At 47.6% G+C, this 14,977-nt stretch overlaps 1 protein-coding gene across 3 annotated transcripts in view; it reads right to left on the bottom strand.

Annotated features, from left to right (window-relative positions):
* The window catches only part of ASTN2 (astrotactin 2), a 595,125-nt gene that overhangs the window by 429,367 nt on the left and 150,781 nt on the right, over nt 1–14,977 (bottom strand). For all 3 annotated transcript variants that reach the window (XM_050926897.1, XM_050926900.1, XM_050926898.1), the window contains one exon: nt 14,827–14,976. In XM_050926897.1, the coding sequence (XP_050782854.1) occupies nt 14,827–14,976 (150 nt within the window). The remainder of the gene's footprint in view (nt 1–14,826; nt 14,977) is intronic.

Below are 14,977 nucleotides of genomic sequence, written 5' to 3'. Positions count from 1 at the left end.
TCCCCAGCCCAGAGCCCATGCCCTGAGCCAGATCCCTCACCCCCCAGCACCCCAACCCTGTGCCCCAGGCCTGAACCCCTCAGTCCCAGCCCCAGCCCAGAGTCTGCACCCCCAGCCAGAGCCCTCATCCCCCACAGCCCAAACCTCTGCCCCAGCCCTGCACCCTGAACCCCTCATCCCCAGCCCAGAGTCCGCACCCTCAGCCAGAGCCCGCACACACCCCCACGCCCCAACCCTCTGCCCCAGCCCTGAGCCCCCTCCCACACTTTGAACCCCTTGGCCCCACCCCCCACACATCACCTCCATATTGGTGCACATAAAATTCATTCTGCACATGCATGGGAAAAATTAGAGAGAACATTGCTCAGGGTAGGAACCACATGTTCCCGTGTGCCTCACACAGCACCTGTTGGGACTTGGCTAATGGAGTGGCCTCACATCCCACCTGTCTATTAACTACATTGCAAGTTCACCTTGGTAGCCTTCATGTATCCCAGGGCCTGGGTGGCGTTTGAAAAGAAGAGTCCAGACTGTGCTTTAATTTTTAAAATGCCTGGGGGGAAAGATGTGTTATGGTTGGGTTGTTTATTTTTAAAGTCTGCCTCCTGGGGGAAGAGCGAGAGCAGCAAGCCACCCCCAACGCGCACATACCACTGCCTCTTTCACAACAAAGGCTCACAGCAATACTCTATCACCAGCTGTGCTCCCCCTTCAGGGGCTTTCTTGGCCAGGAGCTACCCAGGCCAATATTAAATTACTGAGAAGGACATCGGCTGCAGTGGCCAGGGACTGAGAAAGGCAGAGAGAAAAAGAACAAACAAACTGACTCTGCCTTGGACTACATCTCCCTGCAATCCAGGTGTTAACAGACTTTGCAGATGCCCACCGAGTTCAATAAACAATCCATTGATCATCTTTATTTAAAGTGTAAGGACCTAATCCAGCCCTGGCAGAAGCAGATGCATCGCCCTAGGGTACTTCCAGGGGAATCCCCCCACTTACAGAGGAGCTACATTCAATTTTACAACTTGGGTCACATTAATTATTAAACCAGGCCAATAAAAGAGCGTGGATTTGAGGGACAAGACAGAAGCAGGGTTGCAGAAGTCCCTCAGTTGCATAGAAACCTGGAAGCCATCCTGCTGAAATCTTCATCAGGAGCCAGAAGTCTCAATAAAGGTGCTTTTATCTCTAATCCTGTTTGCAAATTTACAAGCTCATTACTTCTCTCAAATGGATCTCAGCTCAGGGACAAGCAGGGCAGGGTTTCTTGCTGCTTTTGAATGAGATATTAATGTAGATGGTGAATGAGAGAGGGGTCTTGAGGAAAAAACAACATGTAGTCATGCAATCAAAGACTGTATTATAAAGCAGATGCACAAGCGGGTGAATTAGAGCTTCATTGGCAACCCCAGTTCTGGCATTTCCTAGCTGCTAAGTGTTTGACTTTGCAACCTTACCATTCTTTTTAACATAGTTTGCACGTGCAATTTGGTGGGTTTAAAAAAAAGGCAAACTGGAGGGAGGAGGGAAACCTAATTTAATCATGTGGCAACATATTGACACTCACACGGGTCATCAGATGGGCTGGTACGTTTAGATCCACCATTTGAGCTAATGAACTGCTAGCAGTAGAAGGTTGTCATCCTCTATGAGGACCAGCTCTAGAAGGGGATGAGACACACTTTGCCAGTGGGTTTCAGATATTTGCTGGCAGCTAATGAACGTGAGACTCAGGAATTATGGGTTCAAATCCACGCTGTGTTCTCCAGTTGTCACAGAACCCTCCATCCAATGGCCGCCATGCCTGACCCCTACTGACCCTCCCCTCCAGCCTGCCCCAGGCCTTTGTCTCCCTCCTGGCTCCTCGTCCCAGGCTCCTCACCTAGCTAGTCTCACTCTATCCCACTCAGGCTCCTTGTCCAGGCTGTCTCCTCCCCCCTCCTCGACAAACCCATTCCTCCCCTACATGGCTCCTAATCTCTTTACCCCAGCCAGTTCCAATCTCTTCCTGCCCCCCTGCAGCAGCTCCCAATTCCAGTTCAACCCCAGGCTCCTTGTCCCAGTCTATTCCCTCCAGGCTGTGCATTTGAGACAGACTACTTCCTCCATGATTCCTGGGTGCTGGCAGATGGAACAATGAAAGCACAGGAGAGAGAGTCTCTCTGCTCTTCGTTCCCATGCCCAGTGCCACAGCAGCTACTGCCAGGACCATCCCAATCAGCCCCAGAAGCATAGCTCACACTCAGTCACTCTGTAAGCATGGCACATGCACAGTCTGGCAGGCACACAGGAGCTGTATGAGAGGATGGAGCATGCTCAGTGCAGACCGCGTCTTCAGAGAATTTGGCTGCCGAACTCTAACAAGTCTCTGCTGAGCAAGAGTGAACTGGGATTTTTCAAAGGTTCAGACCTTGGCCAAATGTGAGTGTTTTTGTTTCCCCCATGGAAACAGCACAAGGCACATCCCTGACCCAAAGGCCATTCCCCTGCCAAATATCAAGTCCCTGATGCAAAGCAAGGGGGCACTAGCACTACCTAGTCAAACAGCTGTAAGAATTTTTTTAACCCTGGGCAAAACAAATACATTTTCCCCTCGCCTCACTCTTGGGAGTGGCAGAGCCATTTCAGCTGAAAATTTCCAGAGAAATTCAGCCCGAGGAAGACACCCAGCATGGAACATTTCAGCTTGACCGGTTAAAACTTGACAAAGGTGTTCACAACTGAAAACAGGGTCTTATCATAGGAAGTGCTGGACAAGCTTAATCGTAGCCATTGCACCTGCGCTGCCTGGTAATAACTTTAGCATCGCGTCGTTACACGATCCTGTCCTCCACCCTCTAGGCTTCAGACTGCACTCAGTCCATCTGTTTCTGGCATCCACCCTCCCTCAGCTGCTCCTCCTCCATCCGCATTTCTAGCTGCCAGAACAAAATGGTGAGTGTTATCCCGCACCGCCCAAAAACACAAAAAGCATGAAACCTTGAGATTTTAAAGGTAAGCCTCCCAGGGATCGTTCGTCTTCTGGAGAGTGCCTAACGGCGCCAGGCAGAGTTTCTCCAGCTAGTCTTTGATACAGGATCGCCAGGAGAATGGGAGGGGTAGGGGAGAGGCAGATGAAAGCTATTCTCCTCCTAAGCCAGCTTGGTCAGCCATCATTATGGCTGGCGGAGCAGAGGCATTCACTGGCTGCCTCTGCATCGCTCCACTTTCAAAGGAGGTGGTTTCAAAAGGCACCTGCAACACAGAGCAGAACAAGACTCTGAGGAGAAAGCGATGGATTCAAAGGCACAGCCCTCAAAGGGCTCCTGGAAAGACGGCCGGTGGGGCTGGTTCAGGGAAAAGGAAACAATAACTCACTGGTCTGTTCACTCAGCACCAAGATAAACAACTGAACCCCCACTGCAAGTTCCCTTCCATGCTGGAGGAATGACGTGCCCTCTTTACGGAGAGCAGAGCCACCCCGGGGATGCCACGTGATGAGGTCCCTACACGCAGGCCATGCTCAAGGACTCCTCGAGCCGTCTCTTCACAGCTCCACCACCCCTGCACACACATCCTTAAGCCCAAGGCACTAAGCTTTAGTTTCATCTTTCCTGCCCATCCCACCCAAGGGGAATTTCTCATGCTATTTCCACAGCCCCTCCCCACCACAGTGACAGGGCGTTACTGCCGAGTGGTTAGGGTGCTAGTCTGGGGCTTGAGAGACCTGGGTTTAATTCCCTGCTCTGCTACAGACTTCCTGGGTGACCTTGGGCAAGTCACTTAATTGTTGTGTAATTAAGCTCCCTGTCTGTAAAATAAGGTTAATAGCCTGACCTCATGGGGTGTTGAAAGGAGAGGTGGGCACTTCCCCCACTCCAATGAACTTGCTGAAAAATGCAAACTATTCACAAATGTCCATTTGAATCAATACATGAAAAGCTTGGTTTTGACACAAAAGAATTTTGTGGGATTTGTGTGTGCATGTGGAGGGGGGGCTATTTTCCATGAGGGGGCAAAAATCAGTTTCTGTTAAAAAAAAGTGATTGTTTTTTCTTGGTTTGGCCAGAAATGGGGCAGGGGAAATCAGTATTTTCTCAGCACTAGTTGTGAGGATAAATACAGCAAAGATTGTGAGGTTCTCAGATACTAGGGTATATATGATAACTGGTGTCATCTAAGTACCTTAGCTAGACCATCTCCCCTGCCCGTCTCCAGTGAATGAACTAGTTTCTAAACTCTAGCACCAAGCCAAGCAAACCTAAGGACTCCTAATCAAAGCCATGCAGTGACAACCAGCCCAACTACCTCCAAGCCCTTCTACAAAACAACCTGACAGGAAGAGCCTAGTGCTGTGTTACAGGGCTGGAGTAGTTGAGCAGAACGCTGCAATTTAACTTTTTCTAAGGGAAAATTAAAAAGGAATCAATGTGTCCTTTAATCTTGGCCAACAGGAGGCTGCTTTGGCATATATTTAGGGAGCCTTCCAAAGGTGTCATTCCTCAGCGCAGGAACTGGCTCCTGCCTGACTGAGGATGTGCCAGGCGTGCCCCCCACATCTAGCTCATATGGGACATCTGGAAGCAAGATCCAGGAATATGCCCTCCATAACCAGGCTGGTTTAGATATTCCAGCCCCTGATTACACACAGACAGACCCATGAGGCTCCCCCAACATGCTGTGCTCTGCGGTACATCCAGTCCTGCTTTGGTGGGATGGGAAGCCAAGGGGGGGCTAAGTACCTGGAGAAGCAGGTACTCGAGGGATGCAGGTTTGAGAAAGCTGCAAAGCTCCTTTCATTTCCTTCTGGATTTCCAATTCCCCCTCCCAGCTTGTGTACCAGTAACTTCTGGTAAATTATGGTGCAGTAAAGACCTCTAGATGCATTAAGACAACCCTGATCAACAATAAATTATCCGTTCGGCAGCAGGATCTATTAATCACTTATTTATTTTAAAAAGGAAAGATGCTCATTGAACCTCTTTATTTACCTTTGGCAGTTTAGATAACCACCATATTTCAGTGTTGGCTTTTATCCACCAACAGCTTTATGTTCAGAGGCCGGAATCCCTCAGCTGCCTTAAGCAGCTTTCACTTTGATTTGTTTTTTTGTTAGATTGTCAGTTCTTGTGCTTTAAAAAACCTTCTGACCAGCTGTGCTGTTTTTAACCATCTATCCCAGTAGAGGGTGCCATACACCCCTATTTGACTATTATCAGAGGGGTAGCCGTGTTAGAAAGAAACCAACAGGACTCCACTGGCCATCACATACAGCCCCCAGCTAAAACCCCTCCAACGCATCATCAAGGATCTACAACCCATCCTGGACAATGATCCCACACTTTCACAGGCCTTGGGTGGCAGGCCACTTCTTGCCCACAGACAACCTGCCAACCTGAAATATATTCTCACCAGTAACTGCACACCGCACCATAATAACTCTAGCTCAGGAACCAATCCATGCAACAAACCTCGATGCCAACTCTGCCCACATATCTACACCAGCAACACCATCACAGGACCTAACCAGATCAGCCACACCATCACTGGTTCATTCACCTGCACATCCACCAATGTAATATACGCCATCATATGCCAGCAATGCCCTTCTGCTATGTACATCGGCCAAACTGGACAGTCTCTACGAAAAAGGATAAATGGACACAAATCAGACATTAGGAATGGCAATATACAAAAACCTGTAGAAGAGCACTTCAACCTCCCTGGCCACACTATAGCAGACCTTAAGGTGGCCATCCTGCAGCAAAAAAACTTCAGGACCAGACTTCAAAGAGAAACTGCTGAGCTTCAGTTCATCTGCAAATTTGACACCATCAGCTCAGGATTGAACAAAGACTGTGAATGGCTTGCCAACTACAGAACCAGTTTCTCCTCTCTTGGTTTTCACACCTCAACTGCTAGAACAGGGCCTCATCCTCCCTGATTGAACTGACCTCATTATCTCTAGCTTGCTTGCTAGCATACATATACCTGCCCCTGGAAATTTCCACCACATGCATCTGAAGAAGTGGGTATTCACCCACGAAAGCTCATGCTCCAAAACGTCTGTTAGTCTATAAGGTGCCACAGGATTCTTTGCTGCTTTTATTTGACTATTGTTACCCATCTCAAAAGGCATAATTTCCCAACTCCTAGTCAGTCCTGTGCGCTAACCATTATGTCACACTCCTCCCCTGCAGGGGGCATTGAGTTCCACATTTCAGCTGAGCTCCAAGTATATTCTGTCTCCTCAAATTGCCCGCTGTGTTTCCAGTTTAATATGGCTTTCTTCACTTCTTGTTTTAAATAACTGTATAGAAGATGGTGTGTTCTATTAACTACAGCCGCTGTGTTATACCCCAGAGCAGGTTGCATTTCAGCAGAAGGTGAATCTAAATGGGCGTCATGAGTGCCCACCACTTCCTGGGAAAACAGTCCACAGTCGGCAAAGGGCTTTGGGATACACTGTGTTAAAAGGTGCCATATAAATGTAAAGTAAAAATGGAGCTGGGGACTGATCATACTGGAGCACTGATAGTGACCTCCTACACAGGCAGCCTGAAAACAGTGGAGCAAGGTAACCCAGACAGAGGCTGATCCAACTAGCATATCGATGAACAGATGCCCTTCAAATAAACACCGTAGACTAATAAACACATTTGGAGTTTTACACCTAGCTGTCCATCGTACTTACCAACCACTGTCATTGAAAAACGTGACCTAAGAATGTAACCTGAGTAACTCCCCCCACATTCCAAGCCTCAAACACCTTTGTCAGCTCCTTATTCATCTCAGCAGTGAGACCAGTTTCTGTTGCTGTAACTAGAGCTGTGCAAATAACCGATGTTTTCAGTTTGCTGCTGGCAGTTTGGTTGTGGTGCGGGGTGAAGGGGGAATCGTGGACAAAAATTGTTTCAGTTTTACCCCAAATTTAAAAAATAATAATAATCGATGAACCAAAAAGTTTGGGAAAAAATCTGTATGTTGAATGAAACATTTGATTTTAAACTTGTTGTGAGGGTTTTTTTTTACATTTTTAAATAAAATTGAAGGAAATTGCAAAATGAAAAGCTCTTTTAAATAAAAAAAATTAGAAACTTTTCAAAAATGCTGAACTGAAATGTTTTGATTTCCCCCTTCCCCCATATGTGGAGTTTTACTTGGCACCCCCTTAACACGATTTGGCAAATTCTCAAAATGTTCTGGTCGACTCAAGTCTGCACTGTCCTCTGGAAAAAACACAAAAACCCATCACCACAAACGATGTCCAGCTTTAGTTATAACCTGCCATGGATTTACTTCAGATGACCGCTCAAGACCCAGGCTTTACTCTCTCTTTTGTTCTTTCTCCCAAACAATAGTATGAATACTTAGCTCTTATGCAACCTCTTCAGTCCACAGCGCTCAAAGCACTTTACAAAGGAAGGTTAAGAGCATTACCTCTGTTTTATAGAGGGGGAAACTGAGGCACAGAAAGTCAAATGATTTGCCCAAAGTCACATAGCAGGACAGTAGCAGAGCTGGTCATAGCATATAGGCCTCATATCTTCTAGCACATTGCCCTGTTCCTTAGGCCACAATCCCGATGCACAACAGCCTTCTCCACTGCAACTACCACCATTTGGAACAGCCTCCCTGTAACCTCTGTCTAGCCAGCTTCCCACCTGCAAACCTCAGTCAAGGTGTCCTTCTCCCATCCCGCCCCCTTCTGTGCCTATACCTCTTTTTTCCTCTCTCTCGTATTTATTAACTCTAAATGCATGACACTTGATAAAAAGTGTTTTGGAAGACAGTTTGTATTATTCAAAATAAAGTTAGGTTATACTATAAATGGAAAAGATTTTTTTTAGTCATATGTTCTCAGAGAAATACAACCTTTCTCATAGCTGCTAGAAACACTCAGCAAAAAAACAGATACAACGGCAAACAACAGGCAAGTGTTTAAACGCAGTTAGCGTGGGGAAGCAAAGCAAGAGAGGTTTATTTGCCATTTGTTTTTGTTGAGTGGGATGGTGGCAGTTTTTTGTTTTTTGTTTTTGTTTTTTTTTAAAGCCAGGCGCTCACAGGTTCTCGGGGAAGAAGGCAATCCTTCTGCCGCTAGCAATTCCTGCAGAGAGAGCACTCCAGCTGTAGGACTCTGATGAGGTTAAGCATTAATTAAATCAAACTGCGAGAAAATAATTACACACACACATCCGTCAGGCCAAGTTGACACTACCCAGTAACAAAGTTGGATGCAAACTCCATCAGCGGAATTGACACGCGCTGTTAAAAGGAAATAAATGCATCCCAAACGGACAATTTCATTTAGGGGGAGAAAAAAAATCGTTTTGCAAAGGATTAATGAGGCGAAGGGTTTGTGTTGGCAAATGCATGTAAAATGCAAACATAGTGAGTTGTGATATCATCATTTAACCTTAATGTTCAATAGTGTTCTGATCGCTAACGCACCAGAGGAGCAATTAAACGCAAGCCATAAAAACAAAAAACTTCCAAAATGGGAGAGGAGCTGAGAAATGAATAGAAAAAGACATGTTTGGTTGTAGCAGCATCACAGAGCTCCTGGCCAAGGTTTTCACAAACAACTAAGTGCACAAAGTTTTGGAGAGTTCAATTTGAGACACCATAAAGGGGCTTGACTTTCCATGGGTGGGTACTAAGCACGTTCTGAAAATCAGGCCTTTTGAAGGTGTCTCAAGCTGGGCTCAAAATCACTAGTCACTTTTGAAAATCATGGAGTGTGTTACATTCTGAATAATGAAGGCAGCATGTTACTGATCCTAATAGCATCCCTACTGCACCCAAGAGCATGGGCCGTGATGGGAGGAAGAGCTTAGGGTGACCGTGCAGCATGGAGATGACCTGGAGGAAATGAAGTCACACAAGAAGGTGAGAGCGCAAGTGGTGAGGCCTGCATTTGCTCCTCCCTGGAGGAGAAAATAAAGCGCCCAGGAAAGTTACCCATTGGAGTCAGACAAGAAGGCACTAGGAGACATTCTATCCAAGGCCCTTCCCATGAAAGGAGAGTCTCAGAAGAACATGCTGCCTCCCACCCAAAGATCTCAAAGCGCCTCCTTAATACCCATGAATTAAGTCCTGTACCACCCTTCTGAGAGAAGCATCATCCTGCCTTTACGGATGGGACAAGTGAGTGAGTTGCCCAAGGTTACAAAGCATCAATGACAATCGTAACAGAACCCAGTAACTCCAACTCCCAGCCCCTAATCTCATTTCTGACCACACTTTCCATTCACCTCCTTCCTCTTTTAGCTGCTATGGCCTTGTGCTGCAGATCCCATTGCCAGGTAGATTTTATCCTTCCTGCCGAGGAGAGCTCTCCCTATGGAATGACTCAGCTTGGTCCCCAAGAATCCTCCACCCTAACGAATGAGACACAGGGAGACAGATGAGGAGGGCACACATGGAGAGCAAATACCCAAGTCCCACCTGCCCACGGTGAACTGAGCCAGCCTCTCAAGAAGTGGAGAACAGGGAAGAGTTTGAAGACAGACGTGTTTTCTGAACAACCCGTGCTGACACGCACAGAGACACAAGTACCAGGCATATTCCTTGGTACTTCTGGCCTACAAAGGTCCCCGTTTTAACAGCAGACAGGTTTAGGCCTCTAGCCTGCTTCAACCATCTCACTGTCACCAGAAGTTAAACTCAAGCTCAAGAAGACACTCGAAGGGCTGGTTAATCCTTCCTCCCCACTTTTCCTCTGTTATCTGGCACCACCTGAGACCAGACTGGAAAGCTCCCCTCCAACATATGGGCTTGTGAGGACCTGCTTTGCACTTCTGGGCCAGTCATAGCCTGCTGCTGAAATAAGAAACTCGACATATTTCAAATGTGCACCCAAACGCCCTGAAGGAGACAGAGCCTTTCAGGAAAGCAAAATACAATGAAAAGCACATCAGGGAAGATTTATAGACAAAGCAGCTGTGAGCTCTGGTTCCAAACCAGCCTGCTTTTCACAGGCTGGCTTAAGCCAGAGGGGGTAGGACTAATGGAAGAAAAGCCCTACACAAGACTCCCGTATAGAAGATTGAGTTCAGTGGTAGGGAGTGCTGTGACATTGATGGAGCCATCGGTTACTAGAGACACAAAACCAAGGTTCTGACTGCACGTGGTCATGGCAATTTTCATAGGAGTAGGGCTTTGATTCCGCATGGCTCGGGTCTCTCTCCATAGAGGAATGTGAAGGTTTCCTGGCGGGGGAGTGTGAGATGTTACTACGGGAGGTTACATGAGTGGGTCCTGAATTAGAAAAGCAAAGAGGAAGGGTTCAGTTTGAAGCCCCCTGCCAAGGCCAAGAGCACAAGCACGTCCCACTCTCCAGTCTCTGTCATGGCCAAGCACTCACATTCAGAAGGCACATGTCTGGGAAAGAGGGGTGGATGAGGGAACCAAACAGTCCAGCAGAGGATTATTTGTTTCCCTTGAGGGGAGCATGAATGGAAGAGTCTGGGAGATCTCAAGCTAACGCCTGCTTGGCATTTCTCCCTCATTGCTCTAGCAGGCCCAACAGCCATCAAGTCACAAGAACGGCCAGATCGTATGCGTGGCAGGTTACCAGTTAGGGAGGGCTGCTGGGGTTTTCACTAGGAGTAATGTGGGGAGATTAAGAAAAGGAAGCATTAGGCTGAATACAAGGAACATTTTCCTAAAGGCAAACGGTGTTATGCTGCTGACATCTCTGCGAGTCCCAGGTGGTCAGATGGTCACAGGGCAATAGAGAGCCATTAGAAAGTGGGTGACAGTTTATGCTGGAGATCTGGATGCAGGGCCCTCACCCCTGGGCTAATGGGTGCTGGGAAAGTTTCTCCATCCCAGGGTTCTGAGCAGCACTTCAGGTTGGTTGAGCAACACCTCTGGACAACAGAAGAGCAGCACTAGTGGAGAGTATTGCTAGCATTGCTCAGCTGCTGGGATGACTAGAAAATGTCTCCCCGTCAAGGGCATTAAAGGAGAGGAAAGGTAATGGCCGGGGAGGGGGGAATCTCACAGGGCAGCCTGTCTGACCCCAAAGTCATCTACTTTTGCTCTGAAATACAGAGATGCATATTTGAGTAACTACAACAGACTAAACCAAATAATTTAAACCAGTTAAAGAGTCAGAACATTTTCTTCACACTAAATGAATAATTTATGGCCACAGCTACAATTAAACAACCAAAAAAAAAAAAAAAAAAAAAAAAAAGCCCTCTCCAGTCCTCTACCACAGGAAAAATGTACCCAGAATAAAAGATCACATTTCTGGCTCATAAATAAATGAAAAACAAAACCTACAGTAAACAGAGAGGAAAGCATTTTTCCCTGGGCTTCCCAACACTGCTGCAGAAAAAGCCATGCAGCCGACCCGCACTGCTCTAGGCACCCACATGAAGAGCACACCATGGCCGATTAAATCAAGGGAAGGTTCTCTGTGTAATAAAGTCATAAAATGACCTCCCTCTCCCTGCCATCCTCCAGCACAGTTCGAACCCTGGAACTACAGAACCAAGCCACACAATTTCAACCATATGAGTTAAAAGGAACTCCTTTAACTGGTAGCATGGGAGGGCTATCATGCTCTGTGCAGACTAGCCAATGGAGGGGGACATTCATACTTTATGTGAGTAACAAAGAGTCCTGTGGCACCTTAAAGACTAATAGATCTATTGGAGCATAAGCTTTTGTGGGTGAATACCCACTTCGTGAGACGCATGTCAAGTGGGGATTCACCCACGAAAGCTTATGCTCCAATACATCTGTTAGTCTTTAAGGTGCCATAGGTCTCATTGTTGCTTTTATACAGATCCAGACTAACACGGCAACCCCTCTGATATTTTATGTGAGTGTTACACTAAGCAGCACAAGCTGAGTTAGGCAGTATGGGAGCTAGAGAGCCAGGGAGAGCCACAGAGATTTTTCCATGTCCAGCAGCCTAAGTAAAGAACCCCCTTTGCATTCATTACAGCCAAGCCTGTCTCTTCTCCTCTGTAGGGGAATTACAGAGAGACGGGCACGTTGTGGCAGGAGCGCTGTACCGTGCATGGCTGATGTATGGCTGGGCGAGAAGCAGAGACACCAGAAAGGTGTGGGAGGGAGGGCTAGAGGAGGAAGTTCGGAGCACTGAGGTCTTAATTGCCACTATGAAAGCCAGGCCCAGGATCTCTTCGCTGAGGAGTCACCTTCTCCAGAAAGGCTGAAGGCCTCCATGACGAGGCAAGTGAGTTAATTAAGCACAAGGACACCATGTGTTCTCCGCATAGCGCCAGAGTGCCAGCTGCAAATGAAGCCATGCTGCCCATCGCATCCTGCAGAGCCTGAAGGGGAAGCCAGGTGGCAAACCACATCCCTGACAGCCACTCGGACAGTTCCAGAGTCGTAGCAGGTCTGGCCCGTCGGGACCGGTGCAGAGAATGGCTGGGGGTGAACGGGCTCAGCCACCAGTGGAGTTCTCACCAGGAAAAACAAGAAAGGCAGCACAAGGGTTTTTATTGCTGCAGTAACAGAACCTGTCCTTGATACAATGAGGGACGGAATTGGCACCGACTCACCCCATTCCTACTGCACACCCAGACCCCGACCTCACTGCAGAGCAGGGTCTGACCCCGGGAGGGGGGTGACTGTACCTCACACCCTGCTAGCACACTCGCGCCCCCTGCAGGGCAAGCATTGCGATCGCTCTGCCCACAGACTGACCTCACCCAGGGGCTCTGATCTCTGCTCCCAGCACCCATTGGGGACACAGAGCGAGCGGGTCACTTCTCCAAGGTTGTCTCTACTACAATCATGCGCTGACACAGCCAACCAAACTCTAGCTAGCGCGGGTGCCAGGGCAGGGAAGCCAGGGCTGCACATGTTCCAGCATGGCCTGCACAAGCCAACCAGGAACTCTGGGTAATTACTTGGGGAGCAGCCTGCCCTGAAGAGCATATTGCTCCAATACCAGGGCCGGCTTTATGAACAGTGGGGCCCGATTCGAATACCCATCGGCGGTCTGGGGCTTCAGCAGCAGGGGGTCTGCTCCAGGTCTTCTGCGGCACCAAAGGACCCACCCGCTGTCGAAGTGCCACTGAAACCCTGGAGCAGAACCCCCCATTGGGTAAGTAAAAAAAGAATATTAAAAAAATTAAAAAGACGCCTAAGCTGCAGGGCCCGATTCCAGGGAATCGGGGGAATCAGCTTAAAGCCGGCCCTGTCCAATACCCAAAGTATCTAGATTACAGCTGGCTTGGGTATGTATGCACAAGCTGCAATGACCCGTGGTAACTGCAGCAGCGGTAAGAGCCAGGAATTCTTTGAAGTACCATGGGAATTGGAGCAGGGTTCTGGAGTCGTGAGGTGAAGAAAAGTCAAGAACAGAGCCGGTTGAGAACTCTGGACCACTTGTTGGGGGTTTTTTTCAGTAGGAAAATGCTGATCCATCTAAACCAAAACTCTTCTGGAGGCCGGGGTCCATTTTGAAGGATTGCTTGACAAGAAAAAAAAAACCCAGAAGTTTCAAAACTGTCCAAATGTTTGTTTTTACATTTTCTAAATGAAAACTTACAGTTTTCTGGTTCAAAATGACGTTTAGTTTGGAAATTGAAGCAAATTATATCTATGTTAAAAACAAAAACTTTTAAGTGGTCGAAGTTGAAACAAAAAGTGTTTCAAACTTATTGAAACAAAACATTTCAATGGACCAGAGCCAAAGTTTTATTCGGATTTTTGGTTTGCAAAAATTTAAGATTTCAACATTTCATTCTGAGTCAGTAAATAGCCAGATGCTAATGCATGAGGGACCGTGTGACTTCTCTGGGCGCTAATGTTCTGCCACTGCGTTATCAGCAGCCAGGCACTAACTGCATGCATGGTAACGTACAAGGCCCACAATGCAGAGTAACCAGGAACCTACATCAGTGCTCCATCAGTGCATTCTCACAATGAAGAGCAACATCGCCCCCTGCTGTTGAGTATAACCCTACCCCTATTGACAAGTTCTAAGAGCAGGATCACAACCAGTCAAAATCTAGAATGTTTGCAGGGGGGTGAGGTGGGCATGACAAACAGCGCCACCAACCAAACCATACCGTCAGGCCATGTTGTCTTATGCTTTGAAATCCATATAAAATGCTCCATTGTATATGCTAATTCTCACACCATTATTCTAAAGCAAACACAGTTTCCCCTAGTCTGTCTGAAGCCATCTTCCCAGCCAATCGATTCCAGTGGAGCTATGTGACACGTCCCTTTTATTTCTATAGGTCAAAGATTGGCAATTGTGGAAATCACAATGACTTTAATTTTGGGTTATCAGAAAACCATTTTTCCCCCAAACAAGCAAAAAGATTTGCACAAAATCTGAACTTCATTTACCTGTAACTCCCATTCCTACACACAGCTTCATCTGTGGGGATCATAACTTTAAGGACTAACATTATAGGCCTGATCCTGAGAGGTGCAAGGTGCCCTCAGCTTCTGCCAACTTCAAAAAGAGTTGAAAGTGCTCATTGAGTTGGAAGGGACAATTAGCACCAATCAGGATCGAGCCCAGAATGAATCAGATTTGAGACATGGGCCAACCCCACTCACAACCACCACCACCTCAACTGCCTGTTACAATCTGAGGCACATCCTCTCAGGGTGCTGTCTCCCCCACTAAGCTATGGAGGGACTTTGTGACATCTCTAAGTTTATGTTTCCCCATGTGGTCAAGTGAGCAGAGCGCCCCAGCAGAGCCCTATGCAGCCCCTTCTGGCTTGCCACAGGCTCGTGCATTTGCCTCTGGGAAGCAATGGTCTCCGTACTCATGACCGGTTCAATGGTACAGGAGGAGGAAGTGTGACATCACTCCAAAGGGAGAGTTCCTACCTCGGGGTCTGCTCCTGCGTTTCCGCCTCCCCATCGACGTGTTGCGCAGGGCTGGCTGGAGCTGGCCAATCTCAATAGGCGTGTTGGTTCGGAAACTCTCCTTGAACTTCTGCATCAAGGACTCCACCGTCTCCTGCGTCGCCTCAGCAGC

The sequence above is a fragment of the Gopherus flavomarginatus genome, chromosome 17 (assembly GCF_025201925.1).
Source record: "Gopherus flavomarginatus isolate rGopFla2 chromosome 17, rGopFla2.mat.asm, whole genome shotgun sequence".
NCBI classification, from domain to species: Eukaryota; Metazoa; Chordata; order Testudines; family Testudinidae; genus Gopherus; species Gopherus flavomarginatus.
The sequence above is the reverse complement of the archived record's forward strand: the minus strand, read 5'-3'. Positions and strand labels throughout refer to the sequence as shown.